This window comes from Cajanus cajan, chromosome 9, assembly GCF_000230855.2.
Source record: "Cajanus cajan strain Asha chromosome 9, NIPB_CcT2T_4, whole genome shotgun sequence".
Lineage (NCBI taxonomy): Eukaryota > Viridiplantae > Streptophyta > Magnoliopsida > Fabales > Fabaceae > Cajanus > Cajanus cajan.
Genome location: NC_138525.1, coordinates 15842871 through 15867889, shown reverse-complemented (window position 1 = coordinate 15867889; position 25019 = coordinate 15842871). Strand labels below are relative to the sequence as shown.

At 40.9% G+C, this 25019-nt stretch overlaps 3 protein-coding genes across 3 annotated transcripts; 2 read left to right on the top strand and 1 right to left on the bottom strand.

Moving 5' to 3' along the window:
* The first annotated feature begins 1483 nt into the window (after positions 1-1483).
* On the top strand, positions 1484-3357 carry LOC109815206 (allene oxide synthase 1, chloroplastic). The gene has a single exon (XM_020379855.3). The coding sequence runs from the start codon at positions 1700-1702 to the stop codon at positions 3257-3259; it is 1560 nt and encodes a 519-aa protein (XP_020235444.2). The 5' UTR covers positions 1484-1699; the 3' UTR covers positions 3260-3357.
* Positions 3358-7400: 4043 nt separating this feature from the next.
* Positions 7401-9492, bottom strand: LOC145951971 (uncharacterized). Its single transcript, XM_083064180.1, has 2 exons — positions 8786-9492; positions 7401-8523 (listed from the first exon to the last, which is right to left on the bottom strand). The coding sequence occupies exons 1-2, from the start codon at positions 9490-9492 to the stop codon at positions 7401-7403; spliced, it is 1830 nt and encodes a 609-aa protein (XP_082920306.1).
* Positions 9493-17970: 8478 nt separating this feature from the next.
* On the top strand, positions 17971-18606 carry LOC145951970 (uncharacterized). Its single transcript, XM_083064179.1, has one exon. The coding sequence runs from the start codon at positions 17971-17973 to the stop codon at positions 18604-18606; it is 636 nt and encodes a 211-aa protein (XP_082920305.1).
* Positions 18607-25019: the final 6413 nt, after the last annotated feature.

Genomic DNA, 25019 nt, shown 5'->3' with positions numbered 1-25019 from the left:
CCAATAAATATTATATGAAATAATTTCACAAACATTTATTATTAAATTAAAAACACTCATAATTATTACAAGCTTTTAAAATATTTTATAAAAGTCCTTTTATTAATTGAAACATCTTTTTCATAATTTTAAAGAACTTGAAATTTTACGTAAGTTAACTAAAATTTCTCAATTAATATAAAAATACACTTTATATTTTATAAATAAATATAAATAATGATATTTTATATGCAATCATTATTTTTGTATTTAATAGGAGTTATGTTTTTCAAGAGTAGCTATGCAAAATTAGCATTGCATCAATATTTTTTTATTCAAGTTTTTGTCAATATAAATTAAGTTCGCGCGAAATCACAGTCAATTTTTTACTCTAACCAGCCACCGTTGGACATACATAAACATTACGCATAATTTTATTTATTTTAACAACATTAAAGATTAAAAATTATAATAATTAAATATAAAAATATTATTTGTTCCTAAAAAAGGAGGGTGTTTATAAACTAAACTTAGCCTTGACTCCTAAGCGATGAGTCACCGCATCTAAGGTATTGTCCGCTTTGGTGCTCGTTGGACCGTCATGGTTTTGTCCTTTAAAAGGCGCCTCGGTAGATTAAGGAGGGAGGATGTTTATAAACTACCCTTAACCTCGACTCCTAAGTGAAAATAGTTCAAACTGATTTTATTACTAGTGATTTTTTTTATTGATTTCAAAGGATTTTCGAATTAATGAAACAAATTATTTTTTCCATGATTGGAAATGATAAAGCATAGTCCACACACTGATGAAGATTTTATCCATGTTTATGGAAACAAGGAACAAAATCTCAAAAAGTTTGCGAGCACTTCCACTGGGAAAACAACATTTCCATGACTAGGCTCGGCACTTCCACGAGGTGCGTAACTGGATTATTGTCTACCCAAAAAATGTACAGTAAAATTTAGTATTCCTCGCATAGGGATCGTCCTAATTTTTATAAAATTAAACTTGATGTTAATCTTCTTTTATCATAAATGATACAACACAACAAACAATATCGATAATTAAAAGAAAAAGTTAAAATTAAGATCGGATCAAACTTACTTTAAGATTTATAACTCAAAGGCACACTTTTTTGATTTTCAAAAACTCATTTTAAAAGATGTATCTTCAAATGGTATAAAAATATAGTTATTTTTGGAATAGAAGAGTCTCACACTCATTTTTCTTACTAGAAAAAATTTATCGCATTCATTGCACCTCCTTTTCAGAAATCTGTAAAAAAAAAAATAAAATTAAATTGTGGGTGTTTGAATTGACATTATTTACTTAGATTAATCTAAAAAATTATATTAGAATTGATAATAGATGGAGAATTATAAATATATATTTTTGTGAGATGTGAAACCAAGTTGAAGTGAGATAGTTTGAAACACATTGGATGGACGGAGCGAAGCGAAGGATTCCCGGAAAGAGAAAGAAGGAGTGCACAAATTTCACGAGTCGTACCTACTACCTAGTCGCTACTATTGTTTTTGAGGTCAATAAAAAAAACCGCGCTAGCTCTTCCATCATGTTCAATGGTCAGTGGTCAGTGGTCAGTGGTCAGCACACATACACATACACATACACATACATATTCCATTCTCTATAAATAACACATACCCCTGGCCCTGGCTTTGCATCAAACACAAACACCCACAGGCCACAGCAACAAACATGGCAACTTCCTCCGCCACGCTCTCCCCTCCATTCCTGCGTCACGATTTCCCCTCCGCCAGAAAACAAGAAACACCTCGCACCCTCCGCGTGCTTGCCTCCGTATCGGAGAAACCCGTAGCGGCGGTGTCGGTGACCGCCCCGGAGCCCACCAAGCTCCCCATCCGCAAAATCCCCGGCGACTGCGGGTTCCCGGTCATCGGCCCCTTGAAGGACCGCCAAGACTACTTCTACAAGCAAGGGAGAGATGAGTTCTTCAAGTCCCGCATCCAGAAGTACCAGTCAACGGTCTTCCGCACCAACATGCCACCTGGCCCCTTCCTGGCCCCCAACCCAAACGTCGTCGTTCTCCTCGACGGTAAATCCTTCCCTCTCCTCTTCGACACATCCAAGGTGGAGAAAAGAGACGTCTTCACCGGCACCTACATGCCCTCCACCGACCTCACCGGCGGCTACAGAGTCCTCTCCTACCTGGACCCCTCCGAACCCAAACACGCCCTCCTCAAGCAGCTCATGTTCTTCCTCCTCAAGTCCCGCCGCAGCCACGTCATCCCCGAGTTTCACGCTTCCTACAACGAACTCTTCCAGGCGCTGGAGTCCAACCTGGCGGAGAAAGGCAAAGCCAGCTTCAGCGAAGCCAACGACCAAGCCGCCTTCGACTTCCTCGGCCGCTCCCTCTTCGGGTCCAACCCCGCCGACAGCGCACTCGCCCGCGACGGCCCAAAGCTCGTCCAGAAATGGGTCCTCTTCCAGCTGGGCCCAATTCTCAAACTGGGGTTCCCGCAGTTTCTAGAAGAATCCACCATCCGCACCTTCCGCCTCCCCTCCTTCCTCATCAAAAAAGACTACCAGAGACTCTACGACTTCTTCTACCAATCCTCCGCCTTCGTCTTCGAGGAGGCCGACCGCTTGGGAATCGCGCGCGACGAGGCTTGTCACAATCTCTTATTCGCCACCTGCTTTAATTCATTCGGCGGGATGAAGCTCTTTTTCCCCAACGTCCTCAAGTGGATCGGCCGCGCCGGGGTCAAGCTCCACGCGCGCCTCGCAACCGAGATTAGAACCGCCGTCAGATCCGCCGCCGGGGAGATCACCATGGCCGCCATGGAGAACATGCCGCTCATGAAATCCGTGGTGTACGAGGCCTTCCGCATCGACCCTCCGGTGCCGCTGCAGTTTGGGAAAGCCAAGCGGGATTTGATTGTGGAGAGCCACGAGCACGCGTTTCACGTGAAGGAGGGGGAGATGCTCTTTGGCTACCAACCTTTTGCCACCAAGGATCCTAAGATTTTCGATCGGGCCGAGGAGTTTTTCGGGGACAGGTTTATGGGGGAGGAAGGGGAGAAGCTACTCAACCACGTGCTTTGGTCCAATGGCCCTGAAACTGAATCTCCAACACTCGGGAACAAGCAATGTGCAGGGAAGGATTTCGTCACGTTGGTGTCTCGCCTTCTCGTGGTCGAGTTTTTCCTTCGCTATGACTCCTTTGAGATTCAAGTGGCAACTTCGCCGTTGGGATCTTCCGTTACCATTACCTCTCTTAAGAGAGCAAGCTTTTAGTCAATTATTATTATTATTATTTTTTTTTTTTAATTTTATTTTACTATATGCATTAATTTCTGGGTTTATTATATGGTTACATCAATGTCTTCATTTCATTTATGTTTATAAGTATATGCCTGTAATCTTCGCAACTTAATTGTACACTGGACTTTAGCTAGTGCGGTCTAATAATAGCTTTCGCGTGGGGCATCATGCACTCCACTATAACTAGTGGAAGCTACTAGGAATCTTGGATATATCTGCTGCTTCTGCTGCCATGTCATATATAATGTGCTCCAATATTCAAAAATGAATCACACAAGATAACGTTGCGTCGGGCTCTCTCTGTTCGATGTGATTTTCAACCGATTGTATTCTACCATATGGATTTTATTTGTTAACAAAGGTTAGTCAAATCGTTAAGGAATAAATTATTTTAAAAGAATGTGTCTTTAATTTTTATCCATTCGAAAATTTTGTTAATAGATAATTTGTAAGTATTTTTATATATGATAGGAACATTTTATGACAATAGTGTGTATCGATGTCAAATATTGTTTGATCAAGTCCAGGAGTATTTGATGTAATATGAGTTTTTTCTTATGCTACCCATATTGATCAAGCCCTTGTAAAGTCATCAAGTTTTCTATCTAATGTTTATCTAGTTTTTATATATTTTTCTCTCATTCTTAGTTTTAATTTTCAAGCCCTTGTAAAGTCATCAAGTTTTCTATCTAATGTTTGTCTAGTTTTTATATATTTTTCTCTCATTTTTAGTTTTAGTTTTTCTTATAATTTTTTCTCTCTTGTATTTATTATTGAAGTTATATAAGCGATCAATCAAATTTCTAGAAAAGGGTACTTCCAATTATAATTATTTTTTTCCCTTTGTTTAATAGGTTCTAACAACATGTATGACTAGTTCTCTCATTCTAGGGTATTCTAGGGTTATGATGTAATTGTTCCTTGAGAATTATAATGATAAATTTATAAATTTCTTCTTGTTAAATTGTCGTATTTTTTAAATGTTTCTGTTCCGGCCACGGGACGAACTAGGGTTTCCTCTAGGTCAAGCCGCGAAGCCAGAGCATTCAAAAGTGTAATCTGCCTTCTCAACTCTAGGGTTTTGGGTTTTATGGTATGTCGTTCATGGGCCACTTGGGCCCCGAGGATCAAGAGATTTCCTTAACCGTTAATATTTGGAGAATATCTTGTCATTAAAGATGGGATCTTATCCCTGATATCGGAACAGTATCTATGTGGGAGAGTTAGACCGGATTTTGGCCGAGTTACCCCTGCAGAGCAGACAGGTCGGATTATGACCGAGTAGAGATCAGTCGGATTTTTACCTAGACGGTACACTAGTCGGATTTTTACCTAGACGGTACACTTAGTCGGATTTTTACCTAGACGGTCCCCTAGTCGGGTTTTTACCTAGACGGTACACTTAGTCGGATTTTTACCTAGATGGTACACTAGCCTTCCAGCCCTGAGCCTGAAAGGCGAAAGGGCTTAGGCAACCACTCCTACGAATCGTATCGGAAATAGGCGAGACGGTACACTTGCCTTCCAGTCCTGAGCCTGAAAGGCGAAAGGGCTTAGGCAACCACTCCTACGAATCGTATCGAAAATAGGCGAGACGGTACACTTGCCTTCCAGTCCTGAGCCTGAAAGGCGAAAGGGCTTAGGCAACCACTCCTACGAATCGTATCGGAAATAGGCGAGACGGTACATTATATCCGATATAATGTTTTGGGAAGCTTTCGTCGGCATGAAGCTTCAAATAGAGTAGTTGGTTAACTATCCGACTCAGTCACTTGGGTCACTGAAATACCGAGTTGAAATTCACCAAAATCCAGTCGACTAATTTCCGACTATAAATGATGAGAAAATTTGTTTGTTACAATGAAATTTGACAATCCGATTGCCGAAATTCCGATTAAACTTGGAAGTTTTTTGACTAGTTTATCATGAGATTTAATGACATGATCGGCAAAATTCCGACTGCACTAAAAGGAGGACAATTTTTCTAAAGTTAAAATGAGATAAACACGTGAAAAATAATCGCCTACATGTCGATTGAAACATTCATGCGAAACTTTTTTCAAGAAGCGAGCTTGATCATGTAATTGGTGATTTTGACTTTTAGTCAAAATGTGCGTGGAAGGTTTTCTAAGTAATCATGAAAAAGTCAACATAAAATGAGACTGAAGGGTATAATCGGCCGAATTCCGACTAAAGATGTGAAACTTTTTCTAACTGAAAGTGTAATCGGCAATATTCCGACTAAAGAAAAAAGAAATATGATTATTTTAATTTGAACGTGACGTTTGAAGAGGTCTCGCCTAGAATCCGATCAAGAAAAAAGAATATGATTATTCTAAGTTCAAAGTGACATTTGGATCATGTCTCGCCCAAATTTCGAGTAAGAGAAAAAAAAAATATATATATATATTATTCTAAGTTCAGATTTGAAGGTTTTGAACCATGACGAATCGGCTAAATTCCAAATACCACCTCCATTTCCGATTACCATCTCCAAGAAACAAAAAGATTCCAAGTTAAAATTAAGAGGTTTTGAACCGTACGCAATCGGGCAAATTCCGATTATAATTTCTGAGAGACCCAACAAGGTTCTAAGTTAAAATTTGAAGGTTTTGAACAAGGTCTCGTCCTAATGCCGAGTAAGAAAGAATATGTGTAAAACTTTCTAAGTTAAAAGTCATGTTTGAATCAAGTGATCGGCTACTTGGCAATTCAAAACTTCGTGCTTAAAACTTTCTTCACAAAGGAAATTGACCAAGTGATCGGTCATACGCCAACTGAATACGATGAGTGAAAAAAATAAACTTTTTTAAGTTAAAGATGGAGTTGTCAAATCGAAGCTAGTCGCCCAAATTCCGTTTTCTGTCCAAAGACATAAAGGTGGGAGTGTAAGCAATCGGCTAAATGCCGATTCGCCTAATTAAAAGTAATCGGCTCAGTGCCGAGTTGCACAATCGAAAGTAATCGGCTGGTTGCCGAGTCCTCAAGGATGTTTAGCAACATTGTCATCCAAAATCCGATCATATAATTGAAACGGTTGGATTTTGTTCACACCGTCAGATTTTTACCGATCAGTGACGAGTCTTTCGATTTTTTATACTCGCGCTGCCGGAATTCATCCGATCAATCACGAGTTCTATACTCGCCCAGTCGGAATCCAACCGGTCAATCACGAGTTCTTCGAGTTGCTTATACTCGCCCCGCCGGAATTCATCCGATCAATCACGAGTTCTATACTCGCCCAGTCGGAATCCAACCGGTCAATCACGAGTTCTTCGAGTTGCTTATACTCGCGCCGCCGGATTTCATCCGATCAATCACGAGTTCTATACTCGCCCAGTCGGAATCCAACCGGTCAATCACGAGTTCTTCGAGTTGCTTATACTCGCCCCGCCGGATTTCATCCGATCAATCACGAGTTCTATACTCGCCCAGTCGGAATCCAACCGGTCAATCACGAGTTCTTCGAGTTGCTTATACTCGCCCCGCCGGATTTCATCCGATCAATCACGAGTTCTATACTCGCCCAGTCGGAATCCAACCGGTCAATCACGAGTTCTTCGATTTGCTTATACTCGCGCCGCCGGAATTCATCCGATCAATCACGAGTTCTATACTCGCCCAGTCGGAATCCAACCGGTCAATCACGAGTTCTTCGAGTTGCTTATACTCGCCCCGCCGGATTTCATCCGATCAATCACGAGTTCTATACTCGCCCAGTCGGAATCCAACCGGTCAATCACGAGTTCTTCGAGTTGCTTATACTCGCCCCGCCGGATTTCATCCGATCAATCACGAGTTCTATACTCGCCCAGTCGGAATCCAACCGGTCAATCACGAGTTCTTCGATTTGCTTATACTCGCCCCGCCGGAATTCATCCGATCAATCACGAGTTCTATACTCGCCCAGTCGGAATCCAACCGGTCAATCACGAGTTCTTCGATGCCTCAAAAATGACACATGTTATAAGTCGTGAAAACAAAATAATTGAAATGACATTCATTAGGAATTTAATGGGTGGTGCCTCATTAAAAACCTTCTCAGCAAAAACCCCTCTCATTTTTGCGGGGACAAAATACTGAGTTAGGAAAAGAGTGCACCTAGTACAAATGTTTATGGGACTAAGCCTTCCTCGTCTTCCTTACTTAGAGATACACCAATCTTGACGGCTTTCCCCTCGGCCAGGGTAACCTCCTTTATGTCCTCCGCTGGGGCTGGTCGGGTATCAAAGTGACTCACTCTCGGATCCAACTCAATTGACTGAACACCCTGATCAACCTGCGTCACATATAGGTGTCGCCTCGCCCTCAAACTGTCTTCATAACATTTTCTCGCCACCTCTTGATCGACACAGACGACGCCCACCTTTCCGTTGGGCAAAGGATATTTCAGCTTTAAATGGGGCGTGGAGACGACCGCTCCCAACTTGTTTAGTGTCGGCCGACCGACTAGTATGCTGTAGGATGATTGAGCGTTCACTACCAAGTATCGGATAGTGACAGTCTTCATGTTGTCCCCCTGGCCGAACGTTGTCTCCAAGTCGGCGTATCCCCTGGCTATTACCTGATCACCTGCAAAACCGACCAACGTACCTGCATACGGCATGAGGCGATCAGTTGGAATCTTCATGCCGACGAAAGCTTCCCAAAACATTATATCCGTCGAACTGCCTTGGTCCACTAATACTCGTTTTACATTATACCCAATGACGATTACTGAGACGACTATGGGGTCGTCCTCGTGGGGAGATACCCCATCGAAGTCGGCGTCTGAGAACGTGATGGGTGGCCGAGAGGGCTTCACCCAATCCGATACCGATAAAACTGACCGAGAGTATCTCTTCCGAGCTGCTGAAGTCGGTCCTCCTCCCGCAAATCCCCCTGCAATGGTGTTGAAGTCTCCATGGACAGCCCGCTGGTGAGCTTCCGTAGTTTTTTGCGGGGAATCTCTCGGTGGAGATCTCCCTTCACGCCTTCCTCTCCCGGTGTCTTCTCCTCCCGGCCTGCGTCGTCTGTCGGACGAGCCCTCATCCTGCTTTCCGGCAATAAACTTCTTCAAACGGCCCTCCTTGATAAGGCGTTCAATCTGCCTACCCAAAACAAAACAACTCTCGGTCGCGTGTCCGTGGGTTCGATGAAACTCGCACCACTCGGATTTGAGAGGTCCCAGCTGTCTGTCAGTCGGCGCGGGAAACTCGAAAAGTGATGCGCTGCTCACATCATGCAATACGTGACATCTGGGGACATTAAGTGCAGTAAATTTTTCTTCCTCACTATTACGTGTCAATTCGGCCCCCGACCTGGAGACATAATCAGCCTTCCTGTAGTTACCCTCTTTAGTATTGTAACGATCATGTCGCTTATTCCAATCCGACCGTGGCCGGAGATGCTTGTTACCTTCCTTGTTGTTATTTCCGCCCTCTCGGTTTTCTGCTTCCCTTGCTGATCTGCCCCGCCTCCGTCTTAATGTGACTCAGCGCAAAGGCTCGCACTTCCGACATTGTCTGACAACTTGCTCTTTCCAGCGCAATGTCGAAGGCTCCCGACCTCAATCCCTTTTGGAACGCGATAACAGCCATCTTCTCATCTAGAGACGCTATCCTCAAAGCAACCTCGTTGAATCTTTGCAGGAAGTCCTTCAACGACTCTTCCTGCTGCTGCTTGAGATCAAACAGGTCCGACGTGATCGGCGGCTTCTTTTTATTGGCGGCGAATTGTGCCATGAACAGCCTGCTGAACACGTCGAAATCAGTGATTGACCGATCAGGTAAGCCGCTAAACCAATCAAGTGCAGCCTTTTTGAGGGTGCCCATGAATAGCTTACAGCGGACCTCCATGCCTCCACCACATATCAACATTTGAGCCCGGAAATCTGTCAAGTGCTGGCTGGGATCCTGCGTTCCATCAAAAGCTTCGACCTGAGGAATCCGATGATCCCTGGGGATGATCTCAGCCTCTATGGCTTCCGAAAATGGTCGAAAGTCTCTAGGGACCTCCAGCATAACATCCTCCTCCACAGTCCTGGTACTAGCCGCTATTCTGGCCTGCATCTCATCCGCCCTCCTCCTAATCTCCTCATTCTCGCGTTGAATAGCTTCTTCTCTCTCCCTGGAACGCGCATTCTCCTCTCGTAGGCCATTGATCATGGCCATCATCTCTTCCATGGTAGGGGGTTGTGAATTGTTGTTGTTGCCGCCTCTCGCCATGATAGGGCGTAGGTTTTTGTGTTTCTTGGGGCGTAAGGAAAAGTTTCACCGTAGCCCCACGGTGGGCGCCAAAATGTTCCGGCCACGGGACGAACTAGGGTTTCCTCTAGGTCAAGCCGCGAAGCCAGAGCATTCAAAAGTGTAATCTGCCTTCTCAACTCTAGGGTTTTGGGTTTTATGGTATGTCGTTCATGGGCCACTTGGGCCCCGAGGATCAAGAGATTTCCTTAACCGTTAATATTTGGAGAATATCTTGTCATTAAAGATGAGATCTTATCCCTGATATCGGAACAGTATCTATGTGGGAGAGTTAGACCGGATTTTGGCCGAGTTACCCCTGCAGAGCAGACAGGTCGGATTATGACCGAGTAGAGATCAGTCGGATTTTTACCTAGACGGTACTCTAGTCGGATTTTTACCTAAACGGTACACTTAGTCAGATTTTTACCTAGACGGTCCCCTAGTCGGGTTTTTACCTAGACGGTACACTTAGTCGGATTTTTACCTAGATGGTACAGTTTCCAATTTTTATCTTAGTTAATTGAAAGGTACATGATCAAACTCTTTCAATTATTAAAATCTTATTAGAATTTTATTCGTGAATAATTTGCAAGTATTTTTATAAATTCTTATACCTTATAGGTTTTGGAATCAGATATTGTTGGTTCTTAGATTTAGGAACATTTCATGACAGATAGTGCTTATTTCTATCAAACATTCTTTGACCAAGTCAAGAGTACTTGACTTGATTTCATTTACTTCCTAGCTACCCACCTCAATCAAGCCCTTATGAAGCCATCTAGATTTCTATCCGATGTTTATCTAGTTTTTATATACTTTTCTTTCATTCTTAGTTATAACTTTTCTTATAATTTCTTTTTTCCTTATATTCATTTATGAGGTTTTGTGAGTGATCAGTCAAATCCTTATAAAAAATAATTCTTTCAATTACAATCAATTTTTTCCTTTTGTTAAATGAGTTCTAGTAACATGTGTGACTAGTTCTCTCATTCTAGAATTATAATGTAATTGTTCCTTAATAACCCCAATGATAATTCATAAATTTCTTCTTGTTAAATTGTCGTATTTTTTAATGTTTCCAATTTTTATCTTAATTAATTGAAAGTTACATGATCAAACTCTTTTAATTATTGAAATCTTAAAATAATTGAATTATTACAAAATTGACATGCTTAAGCTGTTTTCATAATTTTCAATTGTGTTAATTATTTAATTCACTTATGCGCGCGTATGCTTTATTTTAAAAATAAAACTATCATGAACAATTTGAGTTTTTCTTAAGATAAAAACTATTAACTTTCTAGAATCATAGGGTTGTTAACAATTTCAAAAGTATAATTAACAACGATACTTATTAATTTATGAATTTCTTTGGGGGATCAGGAGTAATAATTCACAACTCTAGGGTTTTAATCTCTAAATTTTAATAACAACTTTCTAGTCTTGTTTGCAATTCATAAATCATTACTTTCTCAATCAATCTCTATTTATTCAAACTACTAAAAACCAAGATTAAGTTGGTAATTGTTTGAACCTAGTCTTTTGGGTTTGATATTTGGACTTTGTCCAATATTACTACTGTGGTAAGGTACGATTGCCTTAAGTGCATTTTAGACACTACATTAGCTAGTTGAAAAAAATAAAGAGGGCATATCCATCAATGACAAGGTATCAAACCCCTTGTCAAAAAAGGTATTAATGTTGGTAGTACAGGTACCTTCATTGGGCCTTGGCCTTTTATGTGGTCGAATACCCTTAGTTTTTTTTCATTTATTTTTCTTTGTAGACAATGTGAGGATGCGACACCTTAGGGTGTTTGGTTGCTATGGTAGGAGGCTTTTGAGAAGAAGGTTACTAGTAGTCGAGTTCCTAACACCTTGGGAACCTTGAGTAGTAACTCAAAGACTCTTCTAGTTGAAGTTAAGATTTTGCACCATGAAACCTACAATAACAATAAAGGACAAGTTACAAATAACGCCAAGACCCAATCATGAATAACCAACAACCAATAATCAAACACTTATGCTCCAAATTCTGTTTGGTATTCGACAAAATAAAGATCTTTAAAGTCTCCTCTATTTTTAGGGGTAGATGCAATTGTTTGATTATAGCTAAGTTTTTTTGCTCCTTTACACTCATAGTCTTCGGTTCCTATACCTTTGTTAGTACTAGAAAATGAATTCGGAGATACTCGAAATACAAGGGTGCTCGAAATCTTAGGTGATCGAAAAATGGCAAAGAAGTTTCTAAAGAAGACATATGAAGCCTGAAAGAATCAAGAGATACGCGAAGACATTTTCCGTAAAACTCTCGAAATCCTCGAACCGGGAAGGATGTTGCTCAGGAGAAAGGCTCACAGCCTCGCAACCTCTCAAGTACAAGGAAAATCAGGAAAAAATCAAGTATATTTTTCATTGGTTACTCGAAATCTCAAGGATCCGGGCATACACGAATACACTTCGTAACCTCTCAGAATGAAGATCTTAAAGGAGACACAATTTAAGAGTGGTTGAAGTAAATCATGGGATAAGTGTCAAAGGCTCCAGAACAGTTTGGGGAAGTTAATGAGCAGTTCCAAGAGTTATCCAAAGACGTGCTCGGGAATAAGCCACGATGTGGAAGTTTAGAACGGTTATGCACTTTCGGGGCACGTCAGAAACAGTTACCTTTCTCAAATTTTTGTCTATAAATTATACGAGTCATGCTCGTAGCAAAGGGTCAGAAATCACACACCCACAATACCTCACATGCACTCCGCAGCTTGCGCATAAGACATATTGTGCATACGAGACAACTTTAGGTACAATTTCTCGACCACCTTTCTTTTTTCTTTTTTAGGAGTAGCGTAGCATAGCATAGTTTAGTCTAGTGTAGTGGAGTCATCTGAACATGCTTCATTATCCTTACGAATTGTAATTCTGTTACCATTTAATGAAGGATATGATTTCTGTAGTCAATATACATGTCATCTGTTCGATTCACGTTAATTCTTACATGCATGAATTTGATTGTATAATTAGCATAGATCTTCTAATGTGCTGAAACAAGCACAGATCTTCTAACGTGCTAAAACCAGCATAGATCTTCTGACGTGCTCAAACAAAGGGCATAGATCTTCTGATGTGCTGAAACAACACCCTAATCAATTAACTCTATTTGTTGTTTGTATGATTTATTTTTTCACTGAAAGTCTTCGATTTTGTCATGTCACGAACACGCATAAATTGAAATCGTGCTAGTTCGAATAAAAAGAACCTACGAACGAAATCCTCCACAAACAAATTGGCACGCCCGGTGGAACTCGTTTGGTGAACTTCATTGAATTAATTGAACTAGTTTTGTGTGTGTTTCTATTTTTATGAGACTTAGAAGTGAGAGAACTATGTCTACATCCAGCAGAAGAGATGCGCTTAATGAAGAACAGGGTAATGGAGGAAATCAGAATACAAATCAAGAAAATGTGCCAAATGAGACCTAGGGGGCAATGTCTCCACCTCCTGTAAATATTCCAAACTGCACGGGATTTCTGAATGCGTCACAAGAAATGGTGAACGCTACCCGCGAATACCCATGGGGGGATGCCTCCGAATTGGAGAAGTACCCAGCCCATGAGCGTAGAAATGCCAATACCATATTCTGGGCACAATCCTCAAATGCAAATATCATCATATGGGTATAATGCAGCCCCAAATGGGATGGGCTTTATCATGCACGATCCTCACCAGCATGTTGGCACAAGCCAAGAAGGGTCGTTGGTTCGACAAAGTAATTATATACCCACGGGTATAAGCAATGAAGCCATGATAGCCCTTCGACAACAAATGGATCATAGTAACCATGATATGGTAAATTTTTTGTCTACACAAATGCACAAAATACTCACACCCCTATACGAGTTGATGAGCAAAATAGGAGATAAAATTAATGATAATCGGCTCTCGAGAGATACGAGTGTAAATCTGAACGGCCTCAAAAATCTGACCGTCAATGAGACGAATATTCGAGAGATTAGAAATCGTATCCATCTCAATCAAGGGGGACCTCTGAGAAATGTCGAGGAAAATTTGGATCATATAGTCGAAAGGGTACTGAATAGGCATGGATTTGAAACAGGGAGAAACGAGCACCCTTACTTTGTATCTGCCTTTTCTGACTATATTACCTAATCTGAGCTACCCAGGGGGATGAAAGTCCCGAAATTCTCGAAATTCGCAGGAGAGTTAGGTGAATCCACCGTAGAGCACATAGCGAGATATCTAGTCAAGTGTGGAGACCTAGTGGGTAATGAATATCTGAAATGAAATATTTTCCAAGTTCACTAACCAAACATGCTTTTACGTGGTTTACGACTTTGCCACCTAATTCGATTATTACTTGGGCACAATTGGAAAAAAGTTTCCACGAAAACTTTTTTCGAGAGGAAACCAAGGTGAGCATAGTTAATTTGATGTATATAAAGAGGCAGCATCATGAGACATTGGACGAATATTTGAACAGATTTAGGCAATTAATGTCTCGATGTTACACAAATATTCCTGAGCATGAGTTGGTAAAAATTGCAGCCACTGGATTAGATTCTTCGATTCGAAAGAAACTTGTGAATGAAAAATTGAGAGATATGGCTCAACTAGCAGAGAAAGTGAGACGAATTGAACAAATTCGAGCAGAGAAAGAAAGGTTGAGAAAATTTGACAAGTTCGTTCGAAAAGAGAAAGTGGCATATTTAGACAATATGGATGTTAACGATGATAATTTCGAGAGTCTAAATGAAGAAATGGAAGTGAACTTAGCTGAATTGCAACCCGGGCCAACCTATCAATGCCAATTATTAAAACCTGGGGAAAATAATATAGAAGTCAGATCGAATAGAAAATATAGTTTCGATGTAACGAAAGCCGATAAAATATTCGATATTTTATTGAAAGATAAGCAAATTACACTTCCGAAAAATCATAAAATTCCTCCTTTTGAACAAAGAAAAGGGAAAAAAATTGTAAGTATCACAACATGTATGGTCACTGGACTAACAATTGTGTACGTTTCAGGGACATGATCGAGAAAGTGATTACTGATGGTCGCTTGGCTTTTGTGGAGAAGGAAATGAAAATCGATACTGATCCATTCGTTGCACAAGCAGGATATGTGGAACCTCTCCCGATGGGTATCAATGTGCTTGAAATCGATATGGTTGACCTGGTTGTTAACGAAGAGGAAGTTGTCGAACCTATTACGGATGAAAAACTGGAAGAGCTCTTAGATGAGTTCGCGAAAAAGGGAGAACCCATTTATCCGAAAGAGGGGGACAATTTGCTTGATTTCCTTTCGAGGAAGAAAGATGATGATCGAGAAGTTATGCTTTGTCCGAGATGTAGCGATGTGTTTGATAGATTAGTAGCTAAGGCTTTCGAGGAGTCTGAAATTATGAAAAGTTATAAAGCTGATAAGGCTTGAGGAAAGTCGAAAGTGAACACTGGCATAGTAATGCGTCAAGTTCATATGCCACAAGGCAATGCTCCTATGGCTCCCATCGGAAAGATGGAAATGTACAACTCCTCCCGAGTTGGTAATACATACCTGCCAAATGCGCATGTTCCCATTGGGAAGTGGACTACTCCACAGAGGCCCAATGTTGGAGTGGGTCGAGGAAAGCAAATTGTGAACTACTCGAAAAATCCATTTTCTGGAGGACCCAGATTCACGTCGAACATGCAAGGAGGTTATGGAAGAGGAATTAAATATCCTTTTAATGGCCTTACCAAGACTTAATGGAGAAGGCAACAGAGAATGAGAATGGCAACTTTCGAGGGACACAAAGGTAATCAATTTTCGATTCCTGTACCTTACGAAGGAGAGGCATCTAAGAAATTCGCAGAGGATGAGGAGGATTTGATTACGGATTGTTTCGAAAGTGGTTTCGAGGACTCCCTCGAAGATATTTGCAGAGTGGTATCGATCTTACCTTCCGAATATGCTGAAGCAATGGAATCTGTGAATGAATAGGAAGACATACACCGTGAAGATTTTTTCGGTGACCCCAACTATGAGTCAAAAATAGTATGGGTGAATCAAATCTCCCGAGTCATTCCAAAGTTTAATTCAGTAGTGTTCGATTCACCTACCCAAGAAATGAAGGACCATCTGAAACCTTTACTATTGACCCTTATGATCGAAGGAGTTGAAATCAACAAAGTCCTAGTGGATGGAGGTGCTGCTATAAACATACTCCCACAGACGATGCTGAAACGTTTTGGGAAGACTTTGGCAGATCTAAAACCTCACAATATCCTTTATTTTTGATTATGCTGGAAAATCTTCCCAACCAGAAGGGATGATATTGCTGGATGTCCAAATTGGTAGTGTGAATAGGACCACCATGTTTATAGTCACTCCCTCGAAAGCTAACTTTAATGTGCTGTTAGGAAGAGAATGGATCCACGGAATGGGAGCAGTACCTTCGACAGTGCACCAGAAAGTCTTTTTCTGGAATGATGACGAACACTTAGAAGTGTTGGATGTAGATCAGAAAGAGTATGAGACGGGAATGTATTTTGCGGATCAACAAATTATTGCATTTGCGAAAACTAAGCCTTTTGATGCCATAGACCCATATGTCTTGGAGGCAGAAGGGGGTGTTAAGAAGACATTCTGTTGGGATGTTCGAAGAGGATTTGTTATCCACAGAGCCGAAACTGAGCCGGCTCAAGTGCGAGAATGATGAGACAAGATCCTTATTCGAGCGTCTTAGCTTGAATTTCAGCCTACATGGCCGAAAGAGCGGCCAACGAGGCCGAGGGAAGTACTGAAGTCGAAATAGCCCAAGGGGGCACACATTCGATGAAGATCGAAACTATAACGGCTACGAATGCCGACAAAAAAGAGGAAAACCAAAAGAGGTAACCGAAACAGCTGAGAAAGAGTCTCTCAGAGTAAGACTCGAGGATGAGCAGAATAGGGATTCAGAAGGAATCGAAGAAAGACTTGATTGTGTCTTTGACGATGCTCCTCTAGGATTCGAGAAAATGGAAAATGATGGGCTTAAAGTGGAATCTCAGGATCCTCTGGAGGAAGTCAATATGGGTACGATCGAAAAGAGGAGAATGACCTATGTTAGCAAACTAGCGGAGAAGAGTTTTAAAGAACAAATCGTGCAGGTCTTGCATGAATATAAAGATTGTTTCGCGTGGGATTACAAAGAGATGCCTGGTTTGGATCGAAATTTAGTAGACCATAGGTTACCTATGATTTTGGGGAAGAAACAAGTGAAACAAAACCCACGAAGGTTTGCTCCGCAAGTGATCGAAAAAATCAAAGAAGAGATCGAGAGGCTACTGAAGGCCAAATTCATTTGTACTTCGAGGTACGCCGATTGGGTATCGAACATTGTGCCTGTTATAAAAAAGAATGGAAAAATGAGGGTATGCATCGATTTTCGAGATTTGAATGCAGCCACGCCTAAGGATGCATATCCCATGCCTATATGATTGATGCCGTTGCAGGTAATGAAATTTTAAGTTTATTAGATGGATATTCTGGGTACAACCAGATTTATATTGCTAAAAATGATGTGTCGAAAACTGCCTTTAGGTGCCCAGGTGCCTTGGGAACTTACGAATGGGTAGTAATGCCTTTTGGCTTGAAAAATGCTGGTGCAACATATCAAAGAGCAATGAACTTAATTTTTCATGACTTTATCGAAAAATTCATGCAGGTTTATATTGATGACATAGTGATTGGATCAAAACGAAAAGTAGATCACATACAACGCCTGAAATTGTCTTTCAAGAGAATGAGAAAACATGGGCTGAAAATGAATCCATTGAAATGTGCTTTTGGTGTTTCAGCGGGGGATTTCCTAGGGTTCGTCGTACACCAGAAAGGAATTGAAGTAGATAAGAACAAGACTCGGGCAATCATGGAAACTATGCCTCCTTCGAATAAGAAGGAGTTACAGTCTTTGTTATAGCAGCACCTCCATCCACTAGGACTTTGTTGATTTCAACTCCTTCGATCATAAGGGTCAATAGTAAAGGTTCCAGGAAAGACTAATTTGTTTTTCCCTTGGTTACGATTGAAAAAGGAGAAATAATTTCGATGGGACGAAAATCATCAAAAGGCATTCGAGGAGATCAAGAATTATTTGATCAACCCTCCAGTGATGGTGCCACCCTTTGAAGGAGGAAAGCTAAAATTCTATGTTTCGGCCAATGATTCGACTGTTGCGGGCTTTTTGTCACAAGATGACGAAAATGGCATCGAAAGGGCCATTTATTACATCAGTAGGATGTTAGTCGAGGCAGAAATCAGATACACTCCTTTGGAGAAGTTATGTCTGAGTATGTATTATGCTTGTACAAAGCTGAAGCATTATATTAAACCATATGATGTATTCGTGTTCTGTCGAAATAATGTGATTAAATATATGTTATCTAAACTTATCCTGCACTCTCGAGTTGGGAAATGGGCTCTTGCATTAACCGAGTATTCGTTAACGTTTGTTCTCCTCAAAGCCTCAAAAGGAAAAGTAATGCTGATTTTCTCGTGGATCACTCGAATTTAACTGAACAGGTTAATTATTTAACCATGAAATCATGGGAACTATTTTTTGATGGATCGAAACACAAGTTAGGAGCAGGAATCAGATTACTGATTATTTCCCCGGGTGGGATCCCCACCAAATTCTCATTGAGAACGAAATCCGAATGCTCGAATAATGAAACTGAATACGAAACATTGATTATTGGGCTAAAATTGCTTAAGGACTTGGGGGTAAGGAACATAATCATTCGTGGTGACTCGCAACTCGTGATTAAACAGTTAACTCGAGAATATAAATGCATGAATGAAAAGTTACTCGAATGCAAGTATCGAGCTACAGCTTTGTTAAATTCATTCGGTGAGGTCCAATTAGAACATATCTCTCGTAACGAGAACGAAATTGCGAATGAATTAGCTCAGATTGCATCCGGGTACAAGATAAGCAGGGAATGTCTCGAATCTCTTGTTTGTATAAGGAATGAGTTGAGTGACGAGCATGAATGCCTCACCATTGACACCTCAACCATTCAGGACAGGAGAAAAGAGCTAATCGAGTAACTACAAAGTTCAAATTTGCAAGCTGAAAGAAAAGTTAAATATCGAGCTCTCAATTATGTGATATTGAACGATGAATTATACAAGAGAGGCTTTGATGGAGTTCTATTTAAATGCCTCAGAAATCATGAGAGCTACATAGCCATGGCAGAGGTACATGAAGGTATTTGTGGTGCCCATCAAGCGGGGGAGAAAATGAAATAGACTTTGTATAGAAAAGGATACTTTTGGCCAAGTATGTTCAAAGATTGTATCGAATTCGCAAAAGGTTGCGAAGAGTGCCAAAAACATGGCCCAATACATCGAGTACCAGCAACTGAGTTGCACGCGATTGTTAAACCATGGTCCTTTCGAGGTTGAGCAATTGACGTAATTGGCCAGATCTATCCTCTGTCAACAAAAAACCATAAGTACATAATCGTGGCCATCGATTATTTTACGAAATGGGTGGAAGCAATTCCTTTAAAAGAGGTCGATCAGAAAGAGGTGATAAATTTTATTGAAGACCATATTATATTTCGATTCGGAATACCCCAGACAATAACTACAGATCAAGGAACGGTATTCACAGGTCGAAAAGTGGTGCAGTATGCTCAGTCGAGAGGAATCAAACTGATTACTTCGACACCCTACTATGCACAAGCTAATGGCCAAGTCGAGGCTGCTAACAAAGTGATCATAGCTTTGATCAAGAAACATATTTCAGGGAAACCTCGAAATTGGCATGAAACATTACTGTAAGTATTGTGGGCGTACAGAAATTCACCAAGGAATGCCACTCAAACTACGCCATAAAAGTTGGTTTATGGTCACGAAGGAATTTTGCCTATTGATATCAATTTGCAATCCGTTTAGGTGCAAAGGCAAAATGAGTTGCCAGTCGAAAATTATTGGAATTTAATGTATGATGAACCAATTCGACTGAATGACGAAAGAATGATAGCCATGCAAAATTTCATTCACCAGAAAGAAAAAATAGCTCGAGTTTATAACAAAAAGGTCAGGAGAAAACAATTTTCGAGTGGAGACTTAGTCTTAAAAGTCATCCTCCCAATGGACCAAAAACTCTCGAGATAGGGGTAAATGGACCTATAATTGGGAAGGGTCGTTCATCATCGAAAGACTCTACGCGAACAATGCATATTTGATCAAAGAGATAAATTCGAGAAATACAAGAAGTGATCAATGGAAAACACTTGAAGAAATTTCATGAACGGAAGGAAGATAATAGCGGTTGAAAGCTCGCAACAGTTTCTTGGGTCTTCCCCAAAGCCGAAGTCCCGCTAGTCCAATTCTCCAAGACCTCGAAAATGTCATCTTGAGTAACTTCATCATCAAAGAAGCTTATGAGGTCTATCTCATCAGGAGGAATGGAAGCTAGCAGAGTGTCAGAAGGGATAACATTAGTCGAACTCGCAGGTTGACCGGAAGGAGGAGTTTGTTTGTCCTCAGAAGTTACCTCTAGACCTGCACGAAAAGGATATTTTAGTAAGACAAAAATATTATTTGGTGGAATATCATGATGTCCAAGAAATAATTACCTACCTCGTCCAGAGGACACCCCTGTGTTGAAATTGAAGGAAGGTGCATCACCTTGCACAGGACCAGGAGGGGAAGGTTCAATAGTTGGCACGGTGACAGGAATAGTGGACGTAAGAACATTGGAAGAAACTACCTGTTATGAAAAAGCATTGTAACAATGCACAAGTTCGAGAACGGCCAGAAAAGTGAAATCGAAAGTCAGCAGAACATACCTCAGGACGTTTAAGAGGAGAGGCCGATTCACGAATTTCGATAACATCTCGAGAAAATGGAGCAGCAATAGGAGAAGTGGGAGCACTTCGAGGGCTTTCAAAGGAAGATTTGGATACCTCTGAATCCACCTTTTTCTGAAAAAGGGGAAATTATTACAGAGGATAAAATCAAATCAAGAGAAGAGTAATGAAGGTCCAGAAAATTAGCACATTACCTGGTCAGGGTATTTCATTGCATCCTTCATGAACTTCTCAGTGGGAACTTTCAGTCTAGGGACAGACCTAGTCAAAATTGCTTTTTGTTTCCCTTTGTCTCGGGAAGATCTCCGAGTGGTGGAAACCTGAAAAATGTTAAAAGGCAAAGAGATCAGTATGGCATTCGAGTAACAATTTCGAGTGCGCTTAGAAAGATAACTTACAGATTTCCCACTTTGAGAGTCCAAACGAAGTTTTTTCTTAGGAACTTCAACCTCCTGCAAAAAACAAAATGCAAATACATAAGCGGCCATAAATTTAGTACAATTCTGGAAGAAGGAACATACTTTGTTATTCTTACCTTCGAGCGAGATCGAAGTCGGTCAGAAAGAGTCTTTCATTTTCGAGGCTTCAACGAAGTATCATCTTCGTCATCCTCTGAAGCTGTCTCCCGGTGTTGAGTGTCTTCTTGATGTTGAGGAAATTTTTGGGCAACAGCAGCTGAACGCGAGGAAAGTAAAAAATGAGTAGAGATGTGAAATTCGAGGCCAGCATAAAAGGAAAAGATGCAAAGCTTAATTACCAGGATAGACAACAATGTTGTGGACCCAGCACAAAGGCCATTATTTATCTCTGGGAAAATCATACACAGAATATCTCGCACTCGTCAGTCAATCCTTAACATGAATGTTCTTATTATCCTCATACGAGGGATCAAGGGTTCTCACCCAAGGAGGATAATCAAGACGTTTTGCAAGGCCGAAAAGGGCATTGGGAAGAGGAGGTATGTGCTTAGGACAAAACTTTTCAAAAATAGTTTGACCCTAAGGATCAATGACTTTATTTCGACGGATGTTCCGTTGTACCATTCTAGTCAGGGATAAAGTAGCATCGAAAATAGTTTGAAACATGTTTTCGGGGCGATAATAAACTCTGTAATATTGTTCGAACTGAGAAATAATGTTGTGATTATCATAAATACCTGAAATCTTCGGGCCCTGCAGAGAAAAGGGAGAATTCGTAAGTTTCTGAGAAAAGTCCTCGAAAGTAAACATCTTGTCGGTGTAATAACCACACCACCATCGAAGGTAGCACTTGGACACCAAAAATGCAGGAAGAAAAGAACAAGGAGTAAGGTTCAATTGGGTAGAAGGCGTCAAGATGAACTTCAAAAAACCTTCGTAATCCACGTCTTCTACACAAATATCCGAATCAATTTGATCCTTTGGATGAAGAGGTGTCGGTCTAATCTGACAAAGCTCGAATTGACGGGCATAGAGTTGAGGTTGATAGGGATAAACTCTCACATCCCTTTGTTTCATGCCAGTAAAGATGAGATCCCAAGATAGGAATCTCATCCAGATTTCGACCATCTCCTGGGAAATCTGTCCTACCTAATTGTTACCAATTAACCAGGAAGGCCTGTAGACCCCTAAAATTGTCCGGGTCGGAAATAAAGCTTGAAGACTCTTGAAGACTGAAGGAAAGTCAGCCAGAAGGACTCATGGAAGGCCCTAGGAGGATTCTCTGTAGGTCTAGAGGTCTTATAATAGCTCAAAATAAGGAAGTGGAGGGAATAAAGCCCAATACGGCCTCCCAAAAGTTCAGTACGGCCGTATTGAACATTTTGAACTACAATACGGCCGCACTGAACTCAATACGGCCGTATTGAAGTTTCTGAACTTCAATACAGCCGCACTGAACTCAATACGGCCGTATTGAAGTTTCTGAACTTCAATACAGCCGCACTGAACTCAATACGGCCGTATTGAAGTTTGTGAACTTCAATACAGCCGCACTGAACTCAATACGGCCGTATTGTAGTTCAAAACTTCAATACGGACCGTATTGACTCCAGGGCTCGTATTGCGCCTGTTCCCTATAAATAAGACGTCATTTGGACGTCATTACACACTTTTACACTGAGTTTTAACCCTCTTCTTGAGTATTCTGGGTTTTTTTGAGTAGTGCTCTGCCTAGAAATCACTCAGAGAGTTGATCCGACAAAGTTCTCGAGTTCTGAGCTTTTTGCTTGAGTCTCGAACTGAGTCGAAGGGAATTCTTCCGGATTTCCATAGTTAAAATTTTCTAGGAGGGAGCGAGCGGGCTTGTAGAGCGAGGGAACGCCAAAAAGCTTCCCAGTTTTACTTGAATATAAAAGCACGCTTCAAAGGTTTCTTCTTAAGACCTTCCTTTTACTGCTTTCTGTGTGTATATTTAACTGTCATCATGTAGATAGTTAAGTTATAATTGTTTAGAATAAATAGGGGTAATTTAGTAATTTCGCACTATTATTTTTAGAAATAATCTGTCATAGGGAACCCGAAAGGGGCGCTGTGGGGTGCTAACACCTTCCCCACGCGTAACCGACTCCCTTACCCGACTCTGGTTGTCATGGCCGAAGTCGATTTTTGAATCGATTGCCTTAAACTTCTTTTTCCAATGTTTTGAGTAAAACATTGGTGGCGACTCCATGAACCCTTCCTTTTTATGAAAACCGCTAATCCATGGAGGGTCCCGCTTGGGATTAACATGGATTGGTGAGCCTTTTAATAAAATTGCTCGTTTGACAAGGTCTCAGTTTGAGAATAAGTCATTCTAGCAATCCATATTTTTTAAACAAATAAAAGAGTCCAACCATCCTTCGCGAATGCCGAAAGCCCGTTTCGGGCCGGTGGCGACAGATGGCGACTCCACTGGGGAAGCCTCGAGAGTTAGTCCCATTTAGTGACAGATTATTTTTAACAAATAATAGTTAAAATTACTTCATTACCCCTTGTTTGTATGATAACATGCTTTATTTATATGGCTTTAATAACTGTTGTATGTTTAGTTTCTGCAATTGTTTGAAATATAAATTGCACACAAACCTTTGCACACAACAGTTCCCTCTATACCCGGGGGCATGAGTGGTAAGCCATAGGGAGTGGATGTTAGTACGGCCGGTTGTCGAATGGGTCTATAGGTGCCCGTAGACCGTTGTCGGAAAGCATCACTCAAGGTGATAACCATGAACTCAAGTCCGACAGTGCGTTGGAACTTTCCATCGACTTACGACGAGAGGAATTGGGTCCCTATAATAGGGGCACCTTGGGGGCCTCAGACCAGTGAGAACAGTTAGAACCTCCTTGAATATGCACTTTTCTGCAGGATACCCCTACCTCGTGATTCGCTCGTGACTGTTCGTGGATGAGTGAATTGTTTGTGCATTGTTTATGTGACATTGTTTGAGCATACATTGCATTCTTTAAACATACAACATTCCTTTTTAAAAGAATAAATGGGAATAAGAATCTTCCGTTACATGGTGTTAACATCTACCTTCATCACATTCATATAGGTAGTTTCCCTTTTCACCCAAAAATACAAAAAAAAAAAATAATAAATAAAAATACCCAAAAAAGAAAAAAGGGTTATTTATCCAAACCAAGCAATATCATGCATCATCTTAGGAACATCCCGAAAACATGATAATGCTTAGTTGAATAAACACAATGCATGCATATTCAACGTCATCATCTCATGTCATGCATTCTTATCAAAGATCATGGAGGGATCTAGGTTTGCATTTCATACATCCCTCCCAATAAATCATTAATAAACATTAATAAAAAGAAAGAAATAATCGATGCGTATGTTCAAGATGGATCGCATGCCATTTGTTATTAAGTGTAAGCCAACAACCGCGCCAAGCGAGCGCACATCAACTCCGTTGTTGGTAATCAAGACGAATAAAGGGGAAGGTCCAACACCATTAAGGATCACTGCTCCAAGACCTTTCCCCTACGAATCAAATAAGGCTGTGCCGTGGATATACGACATCCATTCTTCTGCCTACAGCGATATCTCTAACATCGCTGGACTTGGGGGCATGACTAGGAGTGGCAGGATCTACACTCCCGATGATCTTCAGGATAAAGCTCCCAAGAATAAAGGAAAAGAAGAAAAGAAAACCGAGGAAAAAGAATCCGAGGAGGAGACAGACGAGCTGTTAAAGTTTATCCGACAGAGCAAGTACTCCATCGTGGATCAACTTCATAAGACGCCAGCAAAGATTACTCTGTTGTCGTTGATCCTATGCTCCGAACCGCATCGGCAAGCTCTTTTGAAAGTCTTGAACGAGGCATATGTGTCGCACACTATCTCCCAAGACAAGTTTGAGGGGATTGTTAGTCACATCACGGCTAATGATCACCTCACTTTCACCGATGAGGAAATCCCCGCTGGGGGACCAAATCACAACAAGCCCTTGCACATCAAAGGGCATAAACAAAGGGCATAGATCTTCTGACGTGCTAAAACCAGCATAGATCTTCTGACATGCTCAAACAAAGGGCATAAATCTTCTGATGTGTTGAAACAACACCCTAATCAATTAACTTTATTTGTTATTTGTACGATTTATTTTTTCACTAAAAGTCTTCGATTCTGTCATGTCACGAACACGCATAAATTGAAATCGTGCTA